At 38.1% G+C, this 27,486-nt stretch overlaps 1 protein-coding gene across 1 annotated transcript in view; it reads left to right on the top strand.

The window, feature by feature from the left end:
- Window positions 1-5,119, top strand: part of LOC142352305 (pleiotropic regulator 1-like) — a 52,443-nt gene extending 47,324 nt beyond the window's left edge. The window contains exons 8-9 of the mRNA XM_075404837.1: window positions 778-971; window positions 4,825-5,119. Of these exons, the coding sequence (XP_075260952.1) occupies window positions 778-971; window positions 4,825-4,884 (254 nt within the window). The 3' untranslated portion in view covers window positions 4,885-5,119. The remainder of the gene's footprint in view (window positions 1-777; window positions 972-4,824) is intronic.
- Window positions 5,120-27,486: the final 22,367 nt, after the last annotated feature.

The following is a 27,486-nucleotide window of genomic DNA, read 5'->3' as shown; positions in this document are numbered from 1 at the left end:
GATTCTGTTTCTAAATTCCCTTAAGGGATCTCCACCACACACAGGAAAATCATGATCATAGCGTTCTATGTAATAAGTTTATCCCAACAATTAGGCTAAAAGTCAAATGAAAATTATACTAAAAGTCGAATGAAAAGTCGCGCCAAAACGGTGCCTTTTTCATTTTATATCTTAATAGTGGTATATGTTAACCTCTAATGTGGTTATTTGAAGCCCACTATTGAAATTCGTAGTCCCATTTACGCTCCCCCTCCCTCCCCCCAGGTTGAAGCAGGCTGCAATTGATTAGAGCTCCCACTAGTCGTTCGAGAGCAATTCTTCCGACGTTTAGTCGGTTATGTTAATATAGTGGGAGTCATTTTTTATGTGTTCTGTTAACTAGTGTTCAATTGTTCTCGACTCAATTTTGCAGTACTTGTAATCCCTTTGGTTCCGTTTAGTTGAAGATATGAAATTTTCAATACAGACCCGGAAAAACGGAAATGGGCAATAAGCAGATTATACTTGTTGCAAGTTGAAGAAAGTCAAATTTTCCCATTATAGGCCCAACCCCCCCTCTCCTCCATTATGGCATGTTTACGTTGATTTGTGGCTATACGTTAAATGACAACTAAGCTGCTGGGGTGCTATAATGTGAAAGACCCGAAAATTTAATTAAGTAATGAAATTATTGCAATTGTCAAGCATTAAACTGGCGTCTATTCTGATTAGAGATCTGTTTTTTCTAAACATGGTAGTCGACGCTGCTTAGGATCTTACTTCTTCCTTATGTTTTAGCCGACAATGGAAGCATGCACTTTTGGGACTGGAGTAGTGGCTACTGTTTCCAGAAGATCCAAGCCCAGGTGCAGCCGGGATCTCTCGACAGCGAGGCCGGCATCTACGCAGTCCAGTTTGACCAGTCAGGCAGTCGACTTATTACAGCCGAAGCAGACAAGACCATTAAAGTTTACAAAGAGGATGATACGGCGGTATGTTAATTATTATAGCTGCGAAGCTGTAAGCTGAACAGAGCTATATTGCAGTGCTCTTGGTTTTTTTACAATTCAAAGAATTTGAATTGTATTGGGGCGCTGTGTTTTTTTAAGATGTGTTCACACATTTTTCAATGACTTTAATCTTTCAAAACGGGATAAACAGGTAAAGCCCAGCGGGCATTAAGTTTCAGTAGCCCAGCGGGCATTAAGTTTCATTAGAGGCCCAAAGTGGACGTTAGCAGTCCTTCAAGTGCTTAGAGTGTTGCAGCTGCTGGGATGGCCTCACTTCAAGGTTAAAAGGTCATTTTTAGGAGTTTTTGGGCTCAAAATGGTGCAATTTTCCATGTTTTTTGTGACTTTTTAAAGTTTTTTTGCTTGATTAATAGCCGCCCTCATCTTCTCAGCCGGCTATTATAGCGCTCCTATTTTTACAATTCAAAGAATTTGAATTGTGTTGGGGCGCTGTCTTTTTTTTAAGATCTGTTCACACATTTTCATGATTTTTGAAGTCAAATTGGAGTAGTGATTTTGGTCACGCCGAAACAGGAAATGGAGCGAAAAAGCGAGTGGTTTTGCGGCGTGAAGTTTTTTCGCTCTAATTTTAAAGTAGAGTGAGAAAACGGTGTTTGAACAAAAATTCGCTTTCTCGCTAGCGGTTTTTTGTTCACATGCGGCAATTTCACGTTGATTTTAAATGTTTTTTCGATTTTTTGGATAGGATTTTGTTCTAAATGGTTTTCCCAATCCATTCATAGTCCGTTTTAGGTCTAGTTTTCTGTTTATTCAATGAAAATTCTTTGAATTGTACGTCAGGACTTGTCCTGCTATGTTTTTTTTACTTCGTCGAACTTTTTTTCGCTTTACCATTTTGCAGCTTTTTCATCATTTTGCGTGAAATCTTTTTGACTTCTCTAGGCTAGTTTCTCTTTTCTCTCATTCTGCTAAAAGTGAATTTGAACATCAGTTGCTTAGCAAAGAAATTCAAAATGAACAGAGTCACAATAAAAAATTGAAGTCAGAAATAGAAACGGGATAAACCCATAAAGCCCAATTTTAGATGCCCGCTATTTGAACGTCGTTCCTATAAGTCTTAGTTACCATCTCTTATGCTTATTGGTTTTGATAGTAGCCCCTGTAGCCTCTCTCTAAAAACAAATATGTTCAACTACGAAATACCATCAAAATAAATCGGACTTAAATAATATTTTTGAAAAATCTTTTTTTTTCAATATCTATTCTTTCAATCCCAATCATGCTTATTGGAATCGACGGCGGCTGTTTTCCGGCAATCTGCAGGGTATGTTTAGTCTTGGGTTGAAGTTTTTAAAAGTTGATTAAGGCCTTTTGCGAGACAAAAGTACTTGTTATGACCTTTTTTTGAGCTGTATGTTTTGGAAAGTTTTTTTTTGAAATTTTTTGTCATTTTATGCGTTTTCCAGATTCAGGGGCCAGGGAATTTCCTTTAAGGTTTGATAATAGGATAGTGTATAGTTTCTAGTAACAATGGAGTGGTTTTCAACTTTTTAATGTCTCGAAATTTAGCTTTCTTTTTTGATAAAATCTGCAATTTTTTTGAGGTTTCCTAGTTTTTGTCAATTTTTGACATTCGTCCATTCTCAAGTGTCAGGAAACCTATTTCACGTTCTGAAAAAAGTTACTGCATAGTTGTTAGTGTCAATGGATTTGTTTTCGGTTTTCTGTTTTTGAAATTTGTAATTTTTAATAAAAATTATTGCCTATCGATCTTTGAACCAATTAATTTTTTAAGGCTTGGAATTGGTTTAATGGATAGCCTCTAGAGACACTAGAATCATTTCTTCAGAAATGATTCTTAAGATATTAATATCACGATTTTCATCAACATTTCATTAAATTTTCAATGGATATCATTTTTTTTCAATTTTTGAAAATTTTCGAGTTAATCGATCTTCAAGGGCCAATGAGTTTTTTCAGGCCTTGCAGATATAATACTGCACCAATTTTAGAAACAAAAATTGGTTTTGAACATATTTTTGAAATAGGTATATTTAAAGGGATCAGATTTTGCCTTAGGGTTAAAAGCTTCAAAGTTTTATCAATGATTATATATTTGTTTAGTTTGTTTGATTGTTTGTTTCTCAATTTTTTGAGATATTGTTTTTGTTTTGGCTGGCATCGTTGAATTGATCTGCTGGCCAGGTAGAGTAATTTTATAAGTTCTTCATTCAATTCTTTGAATTGTATATCAGGACTTGTCCTGCTATGTTTTTGTTTCGTCGTCTGACGCTCTTTTTTTTTCGTTTTACATTTGTTCACACAGCAAAGGTGAAAACGTCAAATTTTCTGAATGACTTCTTCTTCTCACTAACGTTGTTTGCGCGTGAAGTCATTTCTCATTCTCTCTCTATCAAAAGCTTTCAGTTCATTTGCGTGATTAGATTTTGATCATACATGACTTTCCTCACTCAATAAAATGACTTTTGCACTTTAGAACTTAAGTTTAAACTGGATTACTTTAAGCTCAGAGGAAGCCATTTACGCATTAAAGGTCCCTAATAAAAGGCTTCTGCGGATTGAATCTTAACATGCTTTAATAATTTATCGCTAAATGATTTTAACCTAGCTTTTTGTTGCGGCGTTGATTTTTTTCCAATTTAGATCTATATCTGTTTCTATCTCTATTATACGGCATGCAAGTCTATTCTTTGGCAGCTATTCCGGCAATCTGCCGGCTATGTTTTATTGCTCTGGAACGAAGTTCATAGCAATTATTGTAAACGTGTGTCTTTTTTTTGCAAAATTTTCGCTTGACAATTTGGACTTTTCGAGTGACTTTTACGCCCTTGACTTTTGCGTGATCTAAAATTCTCTCTCAATCACAATTTCAAGCAGCTGAATTCAATTGGCGGCAAATTAATACTAAAATGAAAAGTGCGCCGAAACTGGTGCCATTTTTCACTTTAAATCTTAATAGTGGTATATGTTAACCTCTAATGTGATTATTTGAAGCGCACTATTGAACTTCTTAGGCCCATTTGATCCCCCGACGCTTGACCCCCCCCCCCCAATGCTAGCATCCCTTAGCCCAAGCTGGGATCTACCGAAGCCAACCGCTCGGCGGTCGATTGAGAGCGATTCGCCCGACGTTCGTCGGTTATCTATAAGTTATTCAAGTAGTGGTAGAGCAAGTTTCGGTAGAGCAAATTTGGGTAAATTATGTCCAATTGTTGTTGATGTTTCGTTTCGACTAAGAGAAAATCTGGCATGTTCTTTTCCTTGTTCCTGTCATCTGGATTTCAGAGATCATATGGCATCCGTTTTTATACTCCCCGTTCTTTGGGTAGGCAAAATGTTTCGACATTCTCATCATAGACCCAACTTAAATTGATAGTTTGGCTTTATCAAATTACCGCAATTGGAGGTTCTATATGTTCAACTATGCGGAGGTCTATAAGGGGGGGGGGGTGCAAATAATATGCACACAATAAACTTGGGAAGGGTTCAAAAAGTTAAAAGCTCGACGAAATTGCTGTAATTTTTTCACTTAAAATTTTGTTAGTGGTTATAGTGCTATATAATAAACTCTAAAGAAAAACGTCATTTGAAGCCTCTTAATGATTTTTGTTACCCTACCCCAAATTTTTTTACCAACGTCTTATGAAGCCCCATTTGTGAAGTTTTCCTCCGCCATTCCCCCCCCCCCCCCCCCCCCCCCCCCTCATCTGACGATGGCTGCAATAGAATCACTCACGGCCGCATCTGTCATTCGAAAGTTATTCCTCCGATGGTAGTCGGGTCGGCTACCATTACTAACTCAAGGTCAATAACCGGAATTGTTGATGAAGAGAGAACTGTTTATCCGTTTTAGACAGAAGAAAGTCACCCCGTGGTTTGGAAGAGAACTCTGAACATGAAGAAAACTTACTGAGATGTTGACACGCAATCTTTCGCACAATCGACAGTTTTGTGGCTGTTTCCAGCGCACTTACGGGGCATGATGTCTTCAATTGTGGACTTCCTGGTGTTAATGTCTAATTTGTGACAATATTTTGGCGACAGTGATTATGGCGAGGAAAAGAACTGTGATTATACATACCGAACTGAAGAAAATTGATTGATTGATATCGAATTGTGTTGTTTGTTAGATTTAGAAATTATGACGATGTCGTGTTTTTAATCGGTCTGGAATAAGCGGTAGCAAATGTGTGGCATGAAAATTTGGAATTCCAAGAGCGACCAGCACAATTAACCACTGCGTTAGATGAACTATAAGTAGTGGAAAATGAGGGGGTCTACCGCACAGAAAAAGGATCCCTCCCTCTAGTAGCCTCGAAACCACTTTCTATATATTTCTAACAACTATTTTTTGTATTTTAGATGCTGCCTAACCACCTGGGCCATAGGATCATGATTTTTATGTTTTATAAATGCTTTTATTCAGGTTCTCTCACAAGGTTAGTTCAAACCGTTCAAACTTTATCTTTACCATTGACATTTGCCAAACAGAATAGTTAGCTTGGTATACAACTTTGTTCAATTTCTTTGAATATCAAACCTCTGTTGAACAATTTTATTATACTGTAAACTCCGTATGTGTACTTTTTCGTTTTCTCTTTGCAACGTTTAGCTTTTTATCTACAATCAAAAACCGGTTCCTTAATTTTAACTTCAAGTAAGTTAAACAATTTTGTCTGAGCTTTGTGTTGTGTAATGCTTTAGCTTACTTGTCTTTGAATAGCAATATCTTTAGAAAATTATATTAACGAAATGGTTCGAAATTGGTATAAGAAAGCATTTTCATGGTATAGGGAATATTTATGCGCAAATTATCATCGAGTTTATCAAAAGTTTCATCAATAATTTTCTTCGTCAGACGGTAAGACAATAACGTCGTCATCTTCGGGCGCTGCTCTCACTTTAATGATCTTTTGCTTTCTCGGCTTAACTATTGCGATTGGCTTTTCTCTTTTGAGAGTTGCTCGATGACCTTCTTTATTGTATCTTAGAAGGGCTGTAAATTCTCGAAGTCCCAAAGCCACATATTTCAACTCCCACATTTCGCCTTTGTTCTCAAATTTCTTGATTTGGAAGAACACTGATAGCATCAGGTCATCGGGGTCGAAATACTTCATTGAAAGTCGGTAGTAGACTTTATCGTTATCTAAATAGAAACATAATTAAACTCACGAAAGCTGTTTTAATCGTTTTCTGTATAGGGTTAGGTGAATTAGGATCTTAATTAAAATTCAACTCTTCGACTAATATCACATATTGCTGAAATTATAAAGTGCGATACTACCTTTGATGTCTCGTATCACCTCGCAATTCTTTGAATCAAGCCGCATTCTTTCGCACGCCTCAATATGTATCACGAGACGTCCATCTGCATTGATTTTGCCCTCAGTGATAACTCTGATAAGGTCAGTGTCCATCATCACCGTGTTTATTAGGGACCTGAAATGTTCTTCAGGTAATGTAAGATTTTGGTACAAAAATCTTTCACCGTTCGAATATTTATAAAGCGATATTTCAATTGTTGCGCCCTCCGTGTTATCTTCTCTCCAAATTCTCACAAAGCGCGTAGAGGTTTGGTATTCAAACAGATAACCAGACATTTGTAGTGTATTTAGTTTTAAGTTTAAATTTTGTTTTTGTGAAAGAGCTTAGGATGGTAATTTGCCGATTTGTGGGCTTTTTATAACCGTTATCAATCTCAGATAAGTCTGTATCTCGACGGAAGAGAAATTTATAACCGCAATTTACGGTTTTTACCTTGCGGCGCATTCCATTTAGGGGGTGTCATCGGCGTTTTCTTTTGTGGTGCATTGGAGAACATCTTTCAAGTTTTGTTAGTATTCATAATCTTAAGCAGTCGGCAAACTAGATTTCGCTCCGATAAAATTTCAGGTTTTTCCGCTCGCAAATTTTCATTTTCTAAATAATAATCCTGCGGACCGCTTTCGACTTTCAGACTCAACCAACTCCAACAACTAGCCTGCATCTGGAACACGTTTTTGCGACAACAAGACGATACTGTCCTGCAGCTTTCATTCTTATTTGGGTTTGGAGCCAATCAACGCGTCAAGAATTCATTTCAACACACAGAGAAAGGGTATGTGTTGTCTTAGATAAATTCAATTCTGCAGTTGAAGCTCTGCGAAGCCAGGATGTGTTTAAACACTCCTTTTTTTAAGATGCCTTATTTTTCTGATGCCTTTTACAATATTGTCTTCGCTTAAAACTTATCGATTCTTGAGCAACAAAAATTGCTTGATTGTCTGATCATTGAAAAATATTGCGGTAGGGGTTAACATATGCCCAAATTTTTTTTACTTCTGTTCAATGTGCACGTTTTTTAAAATATTGAATTTGTCTAGAAGCTGCTCTAGGGGTTAATTTATGCTCAAAATTTTTGCATTTCGGTTCATTGGTCAATGCAATTTTTTTCAAATTTGATACTAACAACTCTATTCAGTTATTTGATAATTCCTAAATCACTGTTCTAGAGGAAAATTTATGCCCAATTTTTCAATTTTGTGTTTCGTTGTGCATTCTTTTTAAAAACTGAACATCGGGGTTTCTCAAACCTCCCTAAATTTTTTCCAAATACAGCTTCAGGGGTTAATTTATGCTCAATTTGTGTGCACTTCGGATCAATACTTAATGCAGTTGTTTTGAAACTTGGAAATACTTCCTGCTTTAAAGTGTGCTTTGTTACCCAATTTTAAAAACACTTCACTAGGGGGTAATTTATGCCCAATTTTTTCTCCGGTGATATTTATTAATTGCAAATTCTTGAATTTACTAATACATCAAACCACCTCGCTTCAAGGTATCAAACTTAGAAGTGAAAAAGGGGTTGATCGTTGCCTTGTTATGCCATCGAAAAATTTTAAGCTCGTTTTGCAATAAATACCGATCACGTTTACGTAGGGTTCAATGATATCGTGCAACTTCTGCGATGAAACGTTCCAGAGCAGAAAAGATCTTGCTCTGCATAGACAGCAAAAGCATTCTAATCTACCGGAAAGCAACTTCAGTTGTGGGCACTGTCAGGTAGTTTTCACCTTGGCCAAAAACTTGGTGCGTCATCTCAAGAATGTGCACAAGTTTCCGAGGACTCTTCGCTGCAACACTTGCCATACTTTCTTTGGGAGTGAGGAGTCTTGGAAGGGACACTGTAGGTCACAACATTCTGTTCTCCCTGGTGTTGAGCTGGCGCAGCCATCCACAAGTGGGGCTGAGCAGTTTGAGTTGGAGAGGGAGAGAAAGGCAGTGAATGGACATTTTCAATCCTATCGTCTCAAAATTGTTGGTGACCAAATTTTTGATCCTTTTGAGTTTCTAGTATCAAACGAGATGGCAATTAGAGATTTTATTACAAACCGTTTGGCAGAAATAGTTACTGCGAAGGTAGGATTGTGTATAGAAGTGAAATTTACAAAACCTTTGCTCGAAGAAAGCACGATATCGTTTTTTCACAGTCCTCTGGAGAGTGTGACCACTTGCTTCACATCAGATGAATATTTTGCTCACGTTGATAAATTACTCACGAAAATTAACGTTTTTTGCACTGCAGGCAGCGGATGGGTTATTGACCGGTTAAACATGGTTGAACTCAAGTTATCAAAATATTTTCCACTTCGTGCTGGGTCTTATATTCCAACGCCTACTATTTTAGAAAATCAGCGCAAGTCTTTGCTCAATATTAAAAATTTGAGGGATAATTTGTGTTTTATCTACTCTATTCTCGCGTTTCTTTTTCCTGTTAGGCAGAATCAGGAGCGACCACAAAGTTACAAAAATAATTCGAGTTTTCTCATATATAATCCTAGAAAAATGCCAATGGCCCTGTCCGATATTCCTAAATTTGAAAGAGATAATCATCTCAAAATAAACGTTTATGCTTTGGAAAAACGAAATATTTTTCCGGTTTATTTATCTAAGTATACTGGCATTGCTCGTAGAATTCATCTTTTGCTTTTGTCGGACGAAAACAGCTGGCATTATTGTTTAATTAAAAACTTAGATCGTGTGCTTAAAATTCTTCTGCGAACAACGAACACCGCGAACTCCAAAAACAACGAGCGAAAGTTTTGCGAAGTTTGTTTACAAAGTGTTGCACGTGACAAATTTTCACTTCACAAGTCCTTGTGTTCTTCTCTACAACCGCAGATTATTGAAATGGCTGCTAAAGGAACAACGCTTTCTTTCAAGAACTGGCATAAAACATTTAAATGTCCGTTCGTAGTTTATGCTGACTTAGAAGCTTTTGACGTTAAAACTGAAGATTTTGATTTGGCTGCAGAACAAATGCAAAGTGGTTTAAATAGCGGTGGTGCCTCCACAACAGTAATCGAAAATCAGTACCCGTGCAGCTTCGGTGTTGTTCTCGTTGACGTGCGCCTTGGACATGTAAAAATGGAAAAGTTTTATCGTGGAGATGACTGCATTGCTGTATTAATGAATACCTTAAGATCGTGGGTGAGATGGGCCGACACGGAACGTCAACGATTTCGATTTTTAAACATGTCAAAGACTCGTAAACAAGAAATGTTACAGAATTGGATGGAGCCTTGTTGTATTTGTCATAAAAGTTTTTCTGGAGAGCTGCATGACAGTTCTGAAGAAAAAGTTGTGCACCACTGTCATGTTACAGGAAAAATTTTTGGTGTTGCACACAACTCCTGTAATTTAAAAGTGACAGTCGGATCTTTCCTTCCTGTCTTTTTTCATAATCTTTCTCGATATGATGCACATCATATTGTGAAGTACCTGAAGTTGGAAGATAACGAACAACTTTCAGCCATCTCCCGGACCGAAGAGACGTTCATATCTTTTTCAGTTCACGTTCCTGTCCGTTCCTACATCAACAAGGCCGGAGTTGAGAAAACAGTTCGTCACGAAATTCGATTTTTAGATAGTATTAACTTCATGGCTTCTAGCCTTGACGCTCTTGCAAAAACTCTTCAAGATTCTGACTTGAAGCTTCTTCGCCATCGTTTTCAACATTTTAATGACAACGAATTCAAAAAAATTAGAGCCAAGGGCATCTTCCCCTACTCGTTTTTGGATTCAAAAGAAAAATTTCAAGCTGCTCTACCGGAATACGGTGAAGAGTGGAGAAACACGTTAACTGGAAAAATTGACGTTACTCCCGAAATGTATTCGCAAGCAGTTGAAATGTATCAGCTGCTGGAATGCCGCAATTTCGGGGATTACCACGACGTTTATTTACAAATAGATGTTTATTTGTTGGCTGATGTTTTCGAGTTGTTCCGAACTGTGTGTATTTCAGTGTATCGCTTAGATCCCGCGTATTTTTACAGTGCTCCAAATTTGAGCTGCGATGCTATGCTGGTAACAACCGAGGTACAATTAAGTTTAGTCGATGATATTGATATGCTTCTTTTTTGCGAGAAGGCTATTCGTGGTGGGCTTAACGGCGTTGGTGCTCTTCGGCATTTCAAAGCCAACAATAAATATTTGAGCACCTATAACCCTGACCAAGTGTCAGTATATGGTGCATTCTTTGACGTCACTTCGCTTTACGCTGGAATTATGATGAAAAAGTTACCGAAGGATGGCTATCAGTGGTTGGAGTGTAGTTCTGTAGAGGAGTTGTTCTCTAAATATGAAGCTGACAATAATGTTGGCTTTTTTGTTGAAGTTGATCTAACCTACCCTCCTGCTATTCATGATAAACATTACGATTTTCCTCTTGCGCCAGAAAAACTTTTCATCAAAGATGATTGGCTCTCACCGTACAGCAAAAAGTTTGCGGGAAATCGTGCGCCTGTACCAAAGCTAGTTGAGACTCTTTTTGATAAACGAGGCTACATTTGTCATATTGAGAACTTGAAGTTTTATTGCAGCCAAGGTCTCAAGGTTACTGCGCTTCATCGTGTACTTCAGTTCAATCAGTCGAATTGGCTGTCACCCTACATTGAGAAAAACACTGAAATGCGAAAAAAAGCAGCTACACCTTTCGAAAAGAATTTTTATAAGTTGATGTCAAATGCGTGTTTCGGAAAAACGATGGAAAATAAACGAAACAGAAAAAACATTCAATTCGTTTCAGAAGAATTCCAGGCCAAGAAACTTACTGCTAAGCCTACCTTCAAATCTTTTCGAATCATTAATGAGCACCTGTGTTCTGTATACTCTTCTATTCCGAAAATTAAATGGGACAAACCGACCCCTGTGGGTGCCGCAATTCTTGATTTATCTAAGTTGGCTTTATATCATTTTCATTATAATGAAATGAAACCGCGTTATGGTGAAAAAATTTGTGTTACGTACAAAGATACTGATTCCTTGTTGTACCGCATTGAAACTGACGACCTGTATGAAGACATGCAAAGTTTCAAACACTTATTGGACCTTAGTGATTACCCGCCTTTACACCCACTTTATGATCCGGTTAACAAAAAGGTTCCTCTGACCATGACTGACGAATTGAACGGAGAAATTTTGCAGGAATGTGTTGTACTCCGATCAAAAATGTACAGCATTCAATTTCAAAGTGGGACCAAGCAAAGCGCTAAAGGGGTGCAAAAGTGCGTAAAGAAAACACTTCATCACGACAAGTATTTAGAATGTCTTGAATCGGGAAAGAGCACTAGAGCAGCAATGACGAGAATTCATTCCGATAACCACCAGATAAAAGTTTCGACAACGAATAAAATTGCTCTCAGTTGTTTTGATGACAAGCGATATATTGAGTTAAATGGTATCAACACACTTCCTCATGGACATTATAGTTTACAGCAAGTGCCGCCGGTAGATGAAAATGTTGTTTCGGAGCATGAGTTAGTGAGCAGTGACAGTGAGAGCAAAGAAAGTGATATGCAAGACGAAGGCGAACCTCCTGTTTTTAAAATTTTACCAAACAACCAGATTAGCCCAGCTACTTCTGCGGCTGACACTTTCGGTTATTTCTATTTTTTTGTGTGTTTCCAGGTTTCGATTTTGACACAATTTTTCTTGTTTCAGCACCTCCTGATCCAGGTTTCTTGTACCGAGAAATTGACGACAATGAGCCAGTTGTTAATTGGAGTGACTTGAGTGATCTGGAAGAGGAAGCTTCTGAATTGGACGACCTATCTCGTAATCCGTTCATAGATAATGAGGCCAGAGAATGCAGTGCCTCGGAAAGCGAAGTTGACAGTGATGAAGCACTAGATTTTGGCTCGAATTTGAATACAATTGTCGCTACTAGTAGTACTACTAACACTCCCAAAAAGATTTCTTATATTAATAAATATGAAAGCAGTGATAGTGATCAACCTCTGCCGAAATATAGGAGACGGCAAAATATTCTGGCCTTAGACTCCGACTCTTAGATTAAATGATTGGAAGGAATAATCAGTCACTCAATGTAACCTAAATTATTAAGTTGGTTGTTTAATCTTTCTTTCTGTCTGCTTCTATAGCATTAGAAAACAACAAAAAAGCTTGCAGTTGTAAAATTCTATTACTAAATAATATTAAACACATAACTGGTTTTCAGCTTTGTATTAAAAAATTGAATCAAATTTATCTCATTCATTCGTCCAACATTTTGCACAGTTTTAAGAATTTTAATTTTCAGTTGTTTCATAGTCTCCATTCTGGTCTTCTTTGAGAAAAATATGTTCAAAGATAAATGATGACTGTTTGAAATTAACTCAAGGGCTGTATAGATACAGTAGAGTCCACACAGGTTTGACGACTTAGACTGAATGGGCGGCGATGAAACAACTGAATGCACTTCGTAAGAGTGCCTATCAGAGTAGAGGTTAGCAAGTCGTCGGTACAGATGATCAAAATAACTGATTGATATATCAAGACTATTCCATATCACTATGTTTGTGAACCGGACAGGCTTTTCTGCGTTTGCTCTGAAAAGTAATGGGAAAGAAATAATAAGTATCCAGTGCGTTCCAGGAAGTTTTTTTGGTGACGTATTGACTATCTGAAAGCGGATTTTGCCGCTTTGTTTAATTCGAGGAAAGTTATCAGCTGACCACACTCCTCCAAAGGCGAATTTTAAATTACTGAATTGTTGACAGACTCTTTCTATGGTGATATTATCCATGTAATAGTGTTTGATTTTTTGCAATATTGCGACTACTATCCATGAAAACTTGACTGAAGCGCTCTCCGATTAGAAAGATTTCAACTGCTTCCGGCAGGGCTTTTGAGAATAATAATTTCAAAGTAATCGGGGCTCCTGTAAGTTCGGGGAACAAGGTCAAGTTTTTCGATGCTTCCTGCGAAGAGGTCAAATCAAAGGTGGACATGTATTTGTTTTCGAAGCCGTCAAGACTTATTTTGTTTCCCCCGTTTTTGAAACCCAATGCTGTCATCGTGTTATAATACAGACGAGTGTTGTCTTCTGTATCAATTGGTGTCCCTGCAATTGGCAACCCGTTACCTCGAACTATTTCAATACGTTTGAGGTCAAATTTTTGGTAGTCAAAGGGGTTTGTGCTGTATGATCCCCTGAATTGGGCGTTAGAGACCATACATAGGGTCAAACGTCGGATGGGTTCTGTTCCGAAAATCGATTCCTTAATGAATGAGTTTTGCCCTGCCTGAATTATAAAACTTTTACAAAGGGATTCAATGTAGGGGTATCGAGCTGGCGCTTTGGTGAGTGCGCGCTCAATTGAAAGACGTACTGACTCCGTCAGTGTTATTTTTCTTACAAAAAGAGATGCTTTTTCTATTATTGCTGCGTACATTTTATTGTCTTGTGCAATTAAGCTGAACTCGTTGCTTGCACGGTAAAGTTTAATGCGGAGCTCTACCTCGGGTATGAGTAATTTTTCACATGTGAAAAAATCAACATACAGTGCGCCATATAAATCCGTCGTGTAGTTTTTATTTAATGTTTTTTTCAACCTATCCGTAAACCATCTGCCTTTGTCTCCGTCTGCTATAGCTGAATCGAATTCGTAACCTTGACAAATAGTCCACGAGTCTTTACTGTCACTGTTTGTTGTTAGCTCTGTCTCTAGAAATGCTCGGTGATGGTATGTATTGTTACTGTCGGCAACCAAAATCCCGTTAAGATAAATTTCAATTTGAGAGAACAGGCTGTGAAGTGTGTTGTTGGTAAAAACAACAGGTTCACCGTCACTGTAGTCTATTTTTTCCTGTCCATTTGGCTTGTAAATTGCTGCTTGAACGGCTAAATGAATATAATTCATGTCAATACAGTTTCTCTGGTCACCACTGATTACAAAGTCTAGTGTTGGTCCCCTTGGTCCGGTTTGGGGGAAGACTTCTTGGTCATGTCCACTCTCGTAATTGATCAATACGCTCGGTTTTTCGAAAAAATCTAAAGCTGTGTGTGTAACCGGGTTTGCTATGTCGTCTGCCAGGCTTTTGAATTCCAAATTTGAATTGGACTGTATCGTCATTTTGCTGTACTATTACTACTAATAAAACTAATGATGATCTTGATTATGATGGTTGGTTGGTTGATTGGTTGGTTGGTTGGTTGATTGGTTGATGATTAGCTAGCTAGCTCGCTATCTATCATCTAGCTTGCTAATAGTATTTGATGTTTGAAAAAATTTCGGACCGACTGCGTTTCGTTGGTTTTTTTTGTAGAAGTGACGCTTGAAGCTGCGTTCTTCCGTTTTCTGCTGCCAGCGATCGTTGTTCCTGCTGGTGCTGATAACGCTTTTCCGTCATGACGTTTTTTCACCGATCCCAACCGGGGGAGGGCCACGCGCTCGGGCGGAACGGGTCGCGCTTTTTGCGCCGGTCGCCCCCGCTGCGGTCCGCTAACCCGGCGCGCCGCCCTGGCCGGCTTATTGGACGGTTGTGCAACAGCGAGACTTTCAGAGATTGACTTTTTCACTGAATCCTTAGCAGCTGTTCTAATTTTCTTTTTTCCTGCAACGACCTGTCCAATTTCTGGTATTGCTGCTGTCACTAAGTTTTTTCCCAATTTTTTGGCCAATGGTAAAGCATACTTTTTCAATAATGGTAGAGCACATCTCCCAACTCGTACCGCAAGTGCTCCAAGCCCTGCTGCTCCTGATCCAAATTGACGAGCTGGTCCTCCATGGGCTGCTTGGGGGCTGCTGCCGCCGCCGACTGTACCAATTTGAGCATCATAGTGAGCGTCCATCTGAAGTGATGTATGTTATTGTTTGCTCTGACTGACTGACTGACTGACTGACTAACTGTTTGATTGATTGAATGAATGGATAAATAAATTAATTATTGGCTGAGCTGGTTAATAATTTTATGTATGATTATTTGGGTGATTGATTGATTGCTTGATTGATTGACTGATTGAACAAGAGTTCAAATGTTTCAATTGTTTTCAACTGTTTGATTTTCAACTGTTTAAGATTTGATTGACTTTGCTACTTGATAGATACAGTGAAGAAATGGTATCTATCATTGAACTTGTCTGAATTTAAGGGTCAAGCATGTTCGGCCGACTGATAAAAATGGCATTAGCTGGCCTGTTTCGTCTCTGAGGGTAATTGATATTGATTGAAAAGAAGACTTGACAACTGTCTTCCATTGCAGGTTTGAAAAAGACCGGTAGCTGATGATGCTCCCTTTCCTGTTTTCCTAGTCTTCTGTGTTTGCTATGAGAGCGACTGTCCTTAAAAGTGAGGTAAATGTGTTGCCTAAAATTTCGTCTTGAATCAGATCACAATAAACAAACATTGTGTGGCGTCCTCCAGAGATGTCTACAGGAAATATTGGAGTTGAATTTGGCGAGAGGTCTTCAACGCCTAGTATGTTTTTCAAATCCAACGAAACCAACCTGATTGTTTTATCATTATCGTTGCTCACACTTTCATCCTCGCTTGTGTTTGTATCCGCCGTTATGAAGCCGGCTTCCTCATCCTGATTCTTTTCGTTGCTTCTATCCCTCTTTGCTGCTGCTGGTCGGATACGTAACAGTTGGCTATGTCTACTGACTGACCACTCGATAGGCCATGTCTTTTGTTTTCTGGAATTGTAGACTCTTTCGCATATCTTTTCCAGGACTTGATCTGCTGATTGATAAATTCCTTGGGGAATGCTAATTTTTTTCGGTGGGGGATCCTCCTCAACTCTTGTCGTCCATATTGGTTTTCGTTTTCTTCGTGAAATTGGTACGAATACTTCCTTGTTTATCGCTGGTTCAATTGGAGCTTCGAGTTCACCCGCATTTGCTGCTTCATCCTCATCTTCCTCTTCTTCATCAGTTTCACTCTCTTCGTTTTGGGCACAGTTTATTTCAACAATACCACTTGTGACATTTTTGACATTTGATGGCCATGATATTTCCAATAGGGCAACTTGCCACAAACCTTTCGATTTGTTCAGATCTATGACTCTTGGTAGCAGATTCGAAAATGTTGCGAGGGTATTGTTGGGAAAAGTTTCAGTTGAGGAATTGGAAATAAGGTTCACAGTAAAAGTGCTTGCAGGTACTTTCATTCTTCTAGGAATTTAACAAGCTCAGACTCATAAAATCTTCCGCTTATCTCTTCATTTGAGTCATTAGATACAATTCTATAGGTAGGGGGATCTAATGTTAAAACTTCTGTTACTCGAAAAACTTCGTGGCTAAACTGTATTTTGTATCCACGATGGAAGGTCTCAATTTTCCTCCGAATGCGTACTGTATCGCCTGTTTTAAATTTTGGTTTCTGGAGCCTACCGTTTAGGTTCAATGAGACAAGATAACTGGTGTGTTTGTTTAATACATTCTTCAGTGCTAGACCGGTTACTCGATTCACACGTCCGTTTATAACTTTAACAAAATTCGGAAGTTGGTCAACGTACTTTGTGGTGTGACTTTCGTTCATGTACTTGTAAATAAGAGACTTTAGAGATCAAATGTTTCGCTCTGCGAATGCGCTCTTTTTCTCGTTGTGAGTCTGATAAACAATAATTTTGTTTGCTTCACAAAAGTTTTTGAATGCTCCAAGAAATTCGTTTCCGTCGTCAACCCATACCCTTTCAGGAGATATTTTCTTCTTTCCTAATTTCAGCATTCTCTGGAAAGCTTTTTTTGTAGTTGATGCGTTTTTATCCTTCATGGGTTCAACTCTCAGATAGCGACTCAATGTGTCCACAGCTACAAGCAAATATCTAACGTTTTTATTTTCGCTGGCAATTGACTGCATATCTGCTAGATCTATAGACCAGATTTCGTTTATTCTGTATGACTGCACTTTGAGACGCAGAAAGCGCTGCCTGGCTTGTTTAAATTTTGTAAAAGTGGAATTTGTTGCAAGGTAGTTTTCAACTGTTGACCTTCGGATGCCTGTCTCCTTGGCCAAGCGATCAACGCTGCCGTATGAACTGGGAAACCCAATACGTGTGTAAAATTTCTGAGCTTTTCTATAGTCGGCGTTTTCTGTAAGCGCCGACGATACTATTCTCTCGCTTTTGCATTTAGTGCAAGTGAATGTGTTTTTATCATATTCAGAGGCATTTGCAAGTCCGCTGCATTGAAAGTGTACCCAACCACATATTGTGCAATAGAATAGAGGCCTTAATCTTGTACTTTTTCCAAGAAACTTTTTACATGATCCGCATTTTAGTTTCTTTTTGGAAGGTCCTGGGTGCCTTTCAATTCCGGCCTTTAAAAGCAGAAACCTTACAATAGTTGTATGGGCAAAGGTTTTTTTGAAGTTATTTAAAACATCGAAAGCCATGGGAGCTGCTGACCTCTGGTGTTAGAATGTTGTTGGGGTGCGCACGAGGCCGCTTGTTTTGCGCTCTTGTTTCCGACAAGGTGACTACCTATTTTCAGTTCCTTAAAAATATGGAGATCTTCCGAGGATATTTTTTTCGTTGGAAGCTGCAGGTTTATCAAAAATTCGATTAGGTCTGATGTTGAAGAACTTCCGTCGAAGTTACCATGCAGCTTTCCAGTGTTACCGTCTATGCTTATTAGTGTTGACTCATTTAAAAGTTTGATTATTGTCTTGCTGCGTTCAATTTTTCCTCCGCTCAAGCCTGATTTTGTTAGCTCATCAATAACACACTCAACTTGTTCTTTGGTTAATTGCGAAGCTTCTTGGGACAATTTTTTCTTTTCGTCTTCTCTCCCTGATTCCGGCAATTCTACTGATTTTGAGTTCAATGCTGATGCGATGCTCAATTGAGCTAATGTCTCGCTTTCGCCTAGATTTTTGTTCTGTAGAATTGCTTGTTTTGTACTTTCTTCTCCGGACGGTTGGGAAATTGCGGCGGTAGTAAGTTGTTTGTAAGTGTCTACTGAAATTAGTATGAATTCGTCGGCGGCTGACTGTGTCATATTGTAGACTTGAAGTATTTTTGAATCGGATCGTTAATCATTTTTTAGTAGTCTGATCCCTTTGTCTGTTGACAGCAGTTTCCGCTTGCTGTTGATTTTCACACGCCTGTCACACAATATGGAAATAATTCTTTCGAAGGTTTTAAATTTATTGATTGCTTGGTTGTCAAGGTTTAGAGAAACTGTTCCCTTAATGATGTTAAATACGCAGTCAATAATGAATTTAACAAACGTCTCGGAACAGTGGAGGAGAAAAATTTTTTGCAGTAATGGTTTAAGAGTTATAAAGAGATCTAAAGTACTCAGATGTTGTGAACGATTCATCAAGTTTGATTATGTTCTGCGGTGTGCTCGAGCAATAAAAAATGGTAACGTCGCTGTTGATCTGTGAACATAAACGCAGCTTCTCATCACATCGAGGATCTAAATCAATCAATAGGTGGCCAAATGGTTTTGAGGTTGCTGATTTATATGCTGATAGTAAGAGAGAACGGCAACCCAACTGCCTCCCTAGGCAATCAATTTGAACAATGTCACGGGGGTTTTTCATCAACAGCATTTAAGTGACATTTAATTCTATTGTTTTTGCATTTTGACCTTTTTGATACAAATTGTGTTTCAAAATAATGGCGTGTTGGTTTTGATGTCTACCTGAGACAACAAGCTGAAGAAACTCTGCTTGATTGCATGCTTCATTATAAATATCATCAAAAATTAAAAGCTGCCTTTTTGTGTTTCCGCGGGACTTAAGTTGTTTCCAATTCAATCCGTGAACAAAGGTGATTTTACCACTTTTTGACCGCAGTTCATCATATAATGGCTGCCAATGCTGGTATATATACAAAATTATATCAAAACTTGGTTGAAATATTTTTTCATTAACTAATAGATCAGCAACTAACATTGATTTGCCTGAACCACTGGGTCCTACCACCATCATCAACAAATGTGGCTCGGTTGAGATTCTTTTAATCATTTTGGTGTAGGGATTATACAGCCCAAGCAAAAGGCCAAGACAGACCAGATATGAGGTTTGTTGTCACTATCATGATTAAAAACAAATAAATAAAGGATACATGATACAATTGAACCAATGAGCACAAATAAATGTATAATACAGAATACCAATGATCTTTCAACACTGCATCCAATCTTCCAAGGGGGTCGTTCCTGATCTTCTTTGTCAAAAATAATTTTGTTTGCTAATTCGATCGAACAGTCCGGCGAATCTGCCATTATTAGTTTGTATTGCGGCCGGGCACTTTTGGTGGCTTTGACTTGTTAGCCTCTTCAGAAGCAGACAAAAAGTACAAAAAGTAGAGAGCTAATTTGGCCGCTTCGGAAATTAATTGCAGCTCATTTAAAGTCAAATCTATTTCTGTTTGAACTAGTATGAATTTTTCATTCAATTTTTTCCAACATTGTTTCCTCAATACAATACTTGAGCTGTTGGTGTTTTGTATAACTTGAATAGCAGCTAACTTTGAAATATGCAAAGTGAATAGGTTTGGATCATAAGTTGTCATATCAAAATGGCATCTTCTGGAAAGTGTCTGACAAGAGCACTTTGAAAGCGGTCCAATGAATAATGCCGCTAATGTGACCCAATAGAAAATGGCTTGGAAAGTTTGAAATCATGTACATATAACCAGGGCCGGTTTTGTACTTTTCTTTCATAAAACCATAGGCGTCGTGAAAAATTGCATGCACTCGAAGGACTTTCGAATCTTTCAAGTATTCATGTAGTGCACTATCTCCCGGGCCTATAAGTCCACCATATGGAGCTAATTTGTCAACTGCATTGACATCTACTTTCGGATCTATGAGCATGCAAACTGCAATAAAACCATTTTTCGACTTTTCGTTTTGTGGAAACGCTCGAGAGACAAGCTTGAAATTACACAAAACTTTATTAATGTCAGCAGATTGGAACATGCGACTGATTTAAAAGGATATGAAATAGATAATGATCAAGTTATCTAATAGTTCTTATCTCGTGTTATGTTTTTTGTTTACTTTGGTGAGTCATTGGTTTTTTCCATAATTTCTTCATCCTCCGTTGCTGCATCCCAGCATTCCCAACATGAACATTGTGCATTTGTGAGTCCACAATGGACTTCAATAAACATTGAATGATCAGTTCGGTATAATGATCCCCAACCGGCTGCCAGAATGTCTACAAATGCCTCAATGGTGTCCTTGAATGGGGAGTCAGTGCTCTCGAGACTTTCAATTTTTGCAATTAGTCGCTTCTGGTACTCGGTTAATGTATTGATTTCGGTTCTGCGAGCTGGACTAGATCTCTCAATTTCCCACACCAAGTCCATTTGCTGGCTTCGCTTTGGTATGTCTTCAACTAAAGAATCAGTGTTTCGTATGAACTCTTCGAAGATGTCTCCTCGTCTTGAAATCTCCGATACGTTGAATCGCAAGAACTGTTGATTAAATGTCTGAAAGGCGCTTTGGGGCACAAACACTCGTGCTCTGATTTCGTTGAGTACTTTGCCTTCATGTCGAATAAAGGACTTGATAGTTTTCTCCATGTGTTTAGGATTATCGTTTGAATGGACAATGATGTGCTGGTGCTCCGTGGAGATGTCATCACACCATCTGAAGGATGCACTTGGTTCAATTTTGTTGGGCTCATGGTTGACGACTGCAAACTGCCAATCGGTGAATTGGTCAATCCAATGAGCTAGGCCTTTCGGTTGTCGCTGAGCGGTCAAGGTTAACTGGGCATGTTCTGTTTTACGTCTCTTGACCGATAGGGACTCAACAGTTTGCTGAGCAGGAAGTAGAATTTGGGCACTGTATATAATGAATCGAAAGCTACTCGGTGGGTTGCTCAACATTTTTGTTGTGTTGCTATTGTAAGAAAAAGGCCTGTTTTATAGGCGGGTTTTATTTGCTTTTGATAAAAAAAATAACGAAAGAAAGATAATGGGAAAATTCCAAGACCTGCTCCGTCTCAGTGGAATTTTCTCAGTTTTAGTTGGAATCTGGTGGAAACTATGGGGCTTCGAAAAGTCGACCTGATTCAGTTGGGATTGCGAGCGAGGTTAACCAACTGAACCAAGTTGACTTTATTTTATGACCATATTTTCAGTTGAAATACTCACTTTATAATGTGTTAACAACCGTAACAGTTACGAATTATATTGCGTTTGAACCTTACAGCAGTTAGTTCTGGTAGTGCAGTGGTTTAGGCATTAATCTAGAGTTGTTGAAGTGTAATTTTGACTTAGGTTCGAGACTGGATGGGAGGGATCCTAAAACTGTGCGGTAGACCCCCCCTTTTTTCACTACTACTATATTAGTAGTTAAAAAGCTTCAAAGCAGCCGAAAGTTGTGTGAGGAAAAGATAGATGATGATTTGGCAGACCGATTCGTGAAGATGCTTAACGAATCCGAACAAAGGGGTAAAGATTCTTGTCACTAAATCATTAATAGCCGCCCTCATCTTCTCAGCCGGCTATTATTGCGCTCGTATTTTTTTTACTTCGTCAAACTTTTTTTCGCTTTACCATTTTGCCGCTTTTTCGACATTTTGCGTGAAATCTTTTTGACTTCTCTAGGCTAGTTTCTCTCTTCTCTCATTCTGCTAAAAGTGAATTTGAACATCAGTTGCTAAGCAAAGCAATTCAAAATGAACAGAGTCGGTATAAAAAATTTAAATCAGAAATAGAAACGGGATAAACCCATAAAGCCCAATTTTAGATGCCCGCTATTTGAACGTCGTTCCTATAAGTCTTAGTTACCACCTCTAATGCTTATTGGTGTTGATAGTAGCCCCTGTAGCCTCTCTCTAAGAAACAGAAGTATGTTCAACTACGAAATGCCATCAAAATAAATCGGACTTAAAAAATATTTTTGTACAAAAATCTTTTTTTCAATATATTCTATTCGTTCAGTCCCAATCATGCTTATTGGAATCAACGGCGGCTATTTTCCGGCAATCTGCCGGGTATGTTTAAGTTCTCATTTGAACTGAAATGTTGACGTCTGTTCTAGGTCTGCTGAAAATATAAACAAGTAAAGAATAAGAGCCTGACGAGAGGATAAACGGGCGCAATTTAATATATGTGTTCATTGTAAAAATGATGTTTCTGCAAGTGTAGGTTCATCCCGATAAGAGTTGCTTGAACTTTTTTATGGCGCCCTGCAGCTAATAAACATGTGTAGACCTAGGTGTAGCTGGCGCATGGTTTTGAAGAACGCTGTTCTCCAATGTCTACGACAACTTTAAATGGGTTTAAGTTGAGATGATAACAATGAGCGTGTTTCCATTATAGCAGTTGCAATCTAATTAGTTTTCTACACAAATAATTTTGCTATATCAATAAAAATTACTTGACACGCTCTACTGAATTTAGTTAAAATCTCTACTTTCGCAACTTGAATTTAAGTTCCAAGGCTATATAAGCTAATTCGCTGCCGTTAGTTAAGCAATAACAAAAAATGTAAATGCACCTACAACATGAAGCAGCTAGGAACGAACTTGGAGATATGCCTAAGGAGATTAAGTCCTTGTTGCGGCTGTCAAAGAATCTCAGCCGAACCATCCTCACGGCCTGGTACTCGAGCTCTACGCCGGCCTGGTTTGTCACTCCGTTTCAACTGACTATAGATGGCGTCGAAACAATTAATCGCTCGGATGTATTAAAGGACTGTAACTTGAGGGTTGATTGAGGTTCAGAATCTTGTAAGTGATAAAATATGTTCGATCTGGTAGTGAAGATTGCAAGCTTCAGTCAATGCTAAAAATGTTACTAATTTCTTGTAAGCAAGCTCAATTTACAGATTCTACCATCTAGCAAAATTAACGAGAAGACTAAATTTGAGGAAGAATCAAACTGTAGTCCAACTGAGAGCCAACTGGTCTTTGTAAAAGTTTCTAACAACTCAATACATTGTGGTTCAACTATTTAAGTCATTCAAAAAAAGTAAATGATCAGATAAATATCATCTATAACATCATTGTAAATCATTTCTGATTGGTTAATCAGGTAGAGTAACTTAAATCAATTTTTTCAAAAAAAATGTCAAAATACCACTATTTGTTTTTGCTCATATCAGAGTGGATAAGAACGTACCACTAAAGGCCTCATAGGTATGGCATTTGATTATTAATAAACGAGTAAAAGTTCACATGAATAATTTAAGAAATTTGGCATTATAATGAAAATGAACTTTTGCACCGTGTAAAAGCTAAAAACCACACTTGTAGATATGATGCAAGTGTTCGTTGGTTTCATTGATAGCTTAAAGGCTACCCCAATGAAGTGCTATTACCTCGGTTTGCTCAGGGTTTCCCTTCCCAAAATAGGGGGTACTGATTTTTGGTTCCATTTTTTCTGTGAATATTTCCGTTTTGGTCATTTTTGAGTTCTCACAAAGAGTATCTTTAGTTTCATCAAACAATTTCATGAAACGACTGGTACTTTTTGCTTGCAGCAGCTACTTTTTATTCTTCCTCAACGTTTCTTAACTGTTTCGTGGAGTACAAGTTTGCCTTTTTTGTCTCTGGCAGTCTTGTTGGTGGCTGAACACATTACAGATAAAATATTCCGTCAAAGCAATTGGTCTCACGCTTCAGATTGGCTTTTTGAAATTTTTGGGAGATGAGTAAAAAGGATACCTGCACTTTTGTAAATTCAACTTATTTTTTTGTTATGTGAGCCCCGTTTTGCTTAGAATCAACCCGTTTCTTAATGCATTCCTTGTATTAATCGAGCTCCTCAGTTGCTTCATTGAATGTCTATCACATTTGTGTTCCATTTGAATATCTTTTTGTCTTGTTTGGCCAACATTTTTTGTTCCAGCTGACTATTCATATCTTGCATCTTACTATTAAAGAAATTTGATTGATTTTGTATCTTCTGTAGCTCATTCTTTTTTTAATTAGTTTTTTAACTCTCATTTTATTAATCTGACGTTTCTTTTGTTTTTGATCAGTAAACCTCTAAAATTGGACTCTTTTTTCAATCTGCCATTTGAGAAGCTGCCCATGATTCTCTCCTGCTGTTATTATCTGTGTATAAATCCGTGTTCGATTCTGTACGTGTTGTTTTCGAGACAAACAATTTGAACGAAATGTTCTTATCCTAGTCCAGGCCTGACAATTGGAGCAACTGGAAATGGAATCTTACACCCTCGAGTTCTCTCTAATTGTTTTTTGCTTCATCCTTCGTCCACACACGCGTTCATTGAGGACGTGTCTGTAGCTTCTTGAATCACTCGGAACGGAATTTTGAAACCTGGATTCCAGCTGCGCTGCGGTTGACTCGGGAGAGCTGAGCAACTCATAATCTTTCACCTTCTGACCAACGATATTGAGAAGCTCTTTAATTGTTAGTACAAGTTTTTCCTTAAACTTTTTGGACGCAGTCTTGTTTGTTGCTAAATAGAGTTCTGGTGAAATAGTTTGTCAACCCATTTGGTCTCATGCATCAAATTGGCTGGCTCTGAAAATTAGAGCTACTGGAGTCTGACAGTTGGATCTAAAGTAATTGGAGAAATTACACGCTGCATTTCTCTTTACGTGTATCCTGTTTCATCTTTATTCCTTACAGACGTTCCTTTGTGAACGTGTCTGTCATTTTTTGAACTACTCAGAACAAAATTGTGGTTCCTTGTTTCCAGCTGTGCTGCGGTTGACAGTAGTGAGTTGATTGTTTTACACTCCTGCATCTTTTGGCTAAAGAAATTGAGTAGCTCTTTTACTGTTATTACAAGTTTGCCTTATACTTTCTTGTCTTGACAGTCCTGTTGGTTGCTGAACACAGCGCTGGTGAGGTATTTGCTGAAACCAGTTTGTCTCATGTATCAGTTTGAGTTTTTTTTACAATTGGAGCTACTGGAGTCCGACAATCGTGGCTACTGAATGTGGACATTTTTGAGATCCAGTTCTCTGTACTTGTATTTTGTTTCATTTTTCATCCTTACAGGGACTTGTCAGTAGCTTCATGAACCACTCGGATCGAAAATCTAAGTTTTTGTTTAAAGCTGAGTTGCGGTTGGCTGGTGAGTTGAACCTTCACCCTCTGAACAGTGATATTAAGAAGTTCTTTAATTGTTCCCTGAGTTTTCAGATAATAAAAACACTCTGTCCATTTTTCGACAAACTTCACGTTTTGGTTTATAAAAATTGTAAGCTTCTTTGTGCTTGTCCCATCAATTGAGACATTCTTGTTTCTTTCTGAATGCGCGACTGAGATCATTTTTAACACTCGATATCTCGTGCTCTTGTTGAAACGACAACCGCGCTATTTGACAGTTGCTCAATTCTAAAGCAGAGTTCACTGATTTGAATATTTGTTTATAGCAGGCTATGTCTTCTCTGATTTCGCTTCTGATGCTGTGATTACCTTAGTAATCGCTGAATGTTTTTTTGTCCCAAGGTTTCTGTTAACGTTAAGGTAAATCGAACATTTTGTAGCTTGAACTTTTTTGGTATTAAGTCAATGATTCTGTTGCTTTGTTGTCACCCAGGTGTGACAATGAAGGTCCTTTAATGTAACGTTGAAGTCAATTCACAGTTAATCGATAACTCACTGCTTGCCAAGATTGACTAAATTAATCTCCGTGTGTTGTCGTCTTGGTGTCCGGTTTGGTCCACAAAATTGAATTGAAGATTTGTTGCTCCTTTTGTTGCTGTTATTGTTGTACAGTTGGCTATTAACCTCCGAGTCGTTGTTGATGTTCAGGTTATTGTTAACGTCCGTGTCAATGTTGGTGTCCGGGTCGGTGGGCGAAATAATGCGGCTGCTCACAAATCTCAACGGAAATTAATATTTACGGCCAGGTTCTCGAGTTTTACGCCGGCCGGACTCATCACTCTTTTCCTACTGACTAATGATGACGTCGAAAGAATTAGTTGCTCGGACGTATTAAAGGACTGTAACTTGATGTTCGATTGAAGGTAAGAACATCCTAGGCGTTAAACTATTTTCAATCTCGTACTGAAATTTGCAAGTTTTCAGTCAACGATAGTAATGTTGCTCATTTTTGGTAAGAAAGCTCAACTAACCGCGGACTCCACGATCTAGTAATCTAAACGGGGAAAAACTAAACTTGAAGAAGGATCAAATTAATGTCCAACTGATAGCCAACTGCTCTTTATAACACCTTCTAACGGTTCTAAATACATTATGGTTGAACTATTTCAAACATTCAGTTATGTTAAATAATTACTTAATTAAGGTTCTCGATTCGTTGATCAAGTAAAGTGAATTAAATCAATATTTTTATAGTAAATGTCAGGTTACTGCACTATTTGTTTTTGTTGACATAAGCAAAGATGATCCGTACGTAGCACAAAATGCCTCAATTGATTGGCAATTGATTAAAAATAAACAACTAAGAAATGACATAAATATCATATTATGAAAATTAGCAATATTAGGAAAATATATGAAAAAATGCACTTTTTTACCATATAAGTGATCATAGCAACATTTGTAGATATGACGTTGGTTTCATGGATAGCTTTGAGGCTACCCTAATCAAGTGCTGCTACCTCGGTTCGTTCAGCGTTTGTCTTCCCAAAAAAGGCTGTGTACAGATTTTCGGTCCCAATTCTAAATATTTTCTGTTTCGGTCATTTTTGTGTTCATTCAAAGAGTACCTTCAATTTCAGAAGTTAATTCTTGCTGTCTGATAATTTTTGCTGATGTAGACAAGTGGTGTCAACCGTACTCCAAATGGATGAAAATTGTATTAGTGGGGAAAAAACTAGTTCGTTTAGCTCAGAATGAGTTGCTAAAGCTAGATATTTTGACTTGCTATGTTCAATCCGCTTAGATTTCGCATGAGATGACGCCTGAAAAACGAAAGTCTGAAAGGAAAGTCGGACTTTGATGCAAAATTTTGAATAGGAAGATATTTCATAGAACAGAGATTTTCTTTCTCTTAGCCAGTAGATATCCATCAAAATAGTATACTTCAACGCAGCGAAGCATCAAAAATTTGTTTTGCGATGTCTCTTCATTCACCATATGCTCAGTGGTCCCCTCTCTCTAAAAACAAACTGCACTTTCTTCAGAAATTGGAAGACGGTGAACTGCACCGACGCGGCGTTTCTTACTTGCCGGCTCGGAACTATGTGCTCTAGCTCAACAGACAGAAACAGCTATTGAAAATGCTTGCCAAAATACAGCAATTCTGAATCATACGATACCATCATTTAGATTGAAAACTTCCATTATTCGTTCAAATTTGTACTGACAGCGTTCCACAGAGCAAGCCACTAGCCAA

Source organism: Convolutriloba macropyga, chromosome 13 (assembly GCF_964194025.1).
Source record: "Convolutriloba macropyga chromosome 13, txConMacr16.3, whole genome shotgun sequence".
In the NCBI taxonomy this organism is placed as follows: Eukaryota; Metazoa; Xenacoelomorpha; order Acoela; family Convolutidae; genus Convolutriloba; species Convolutriloba macropyga.
This window is presented reverse-complemented; position numbering and strand designations above follow the sequence as displayed.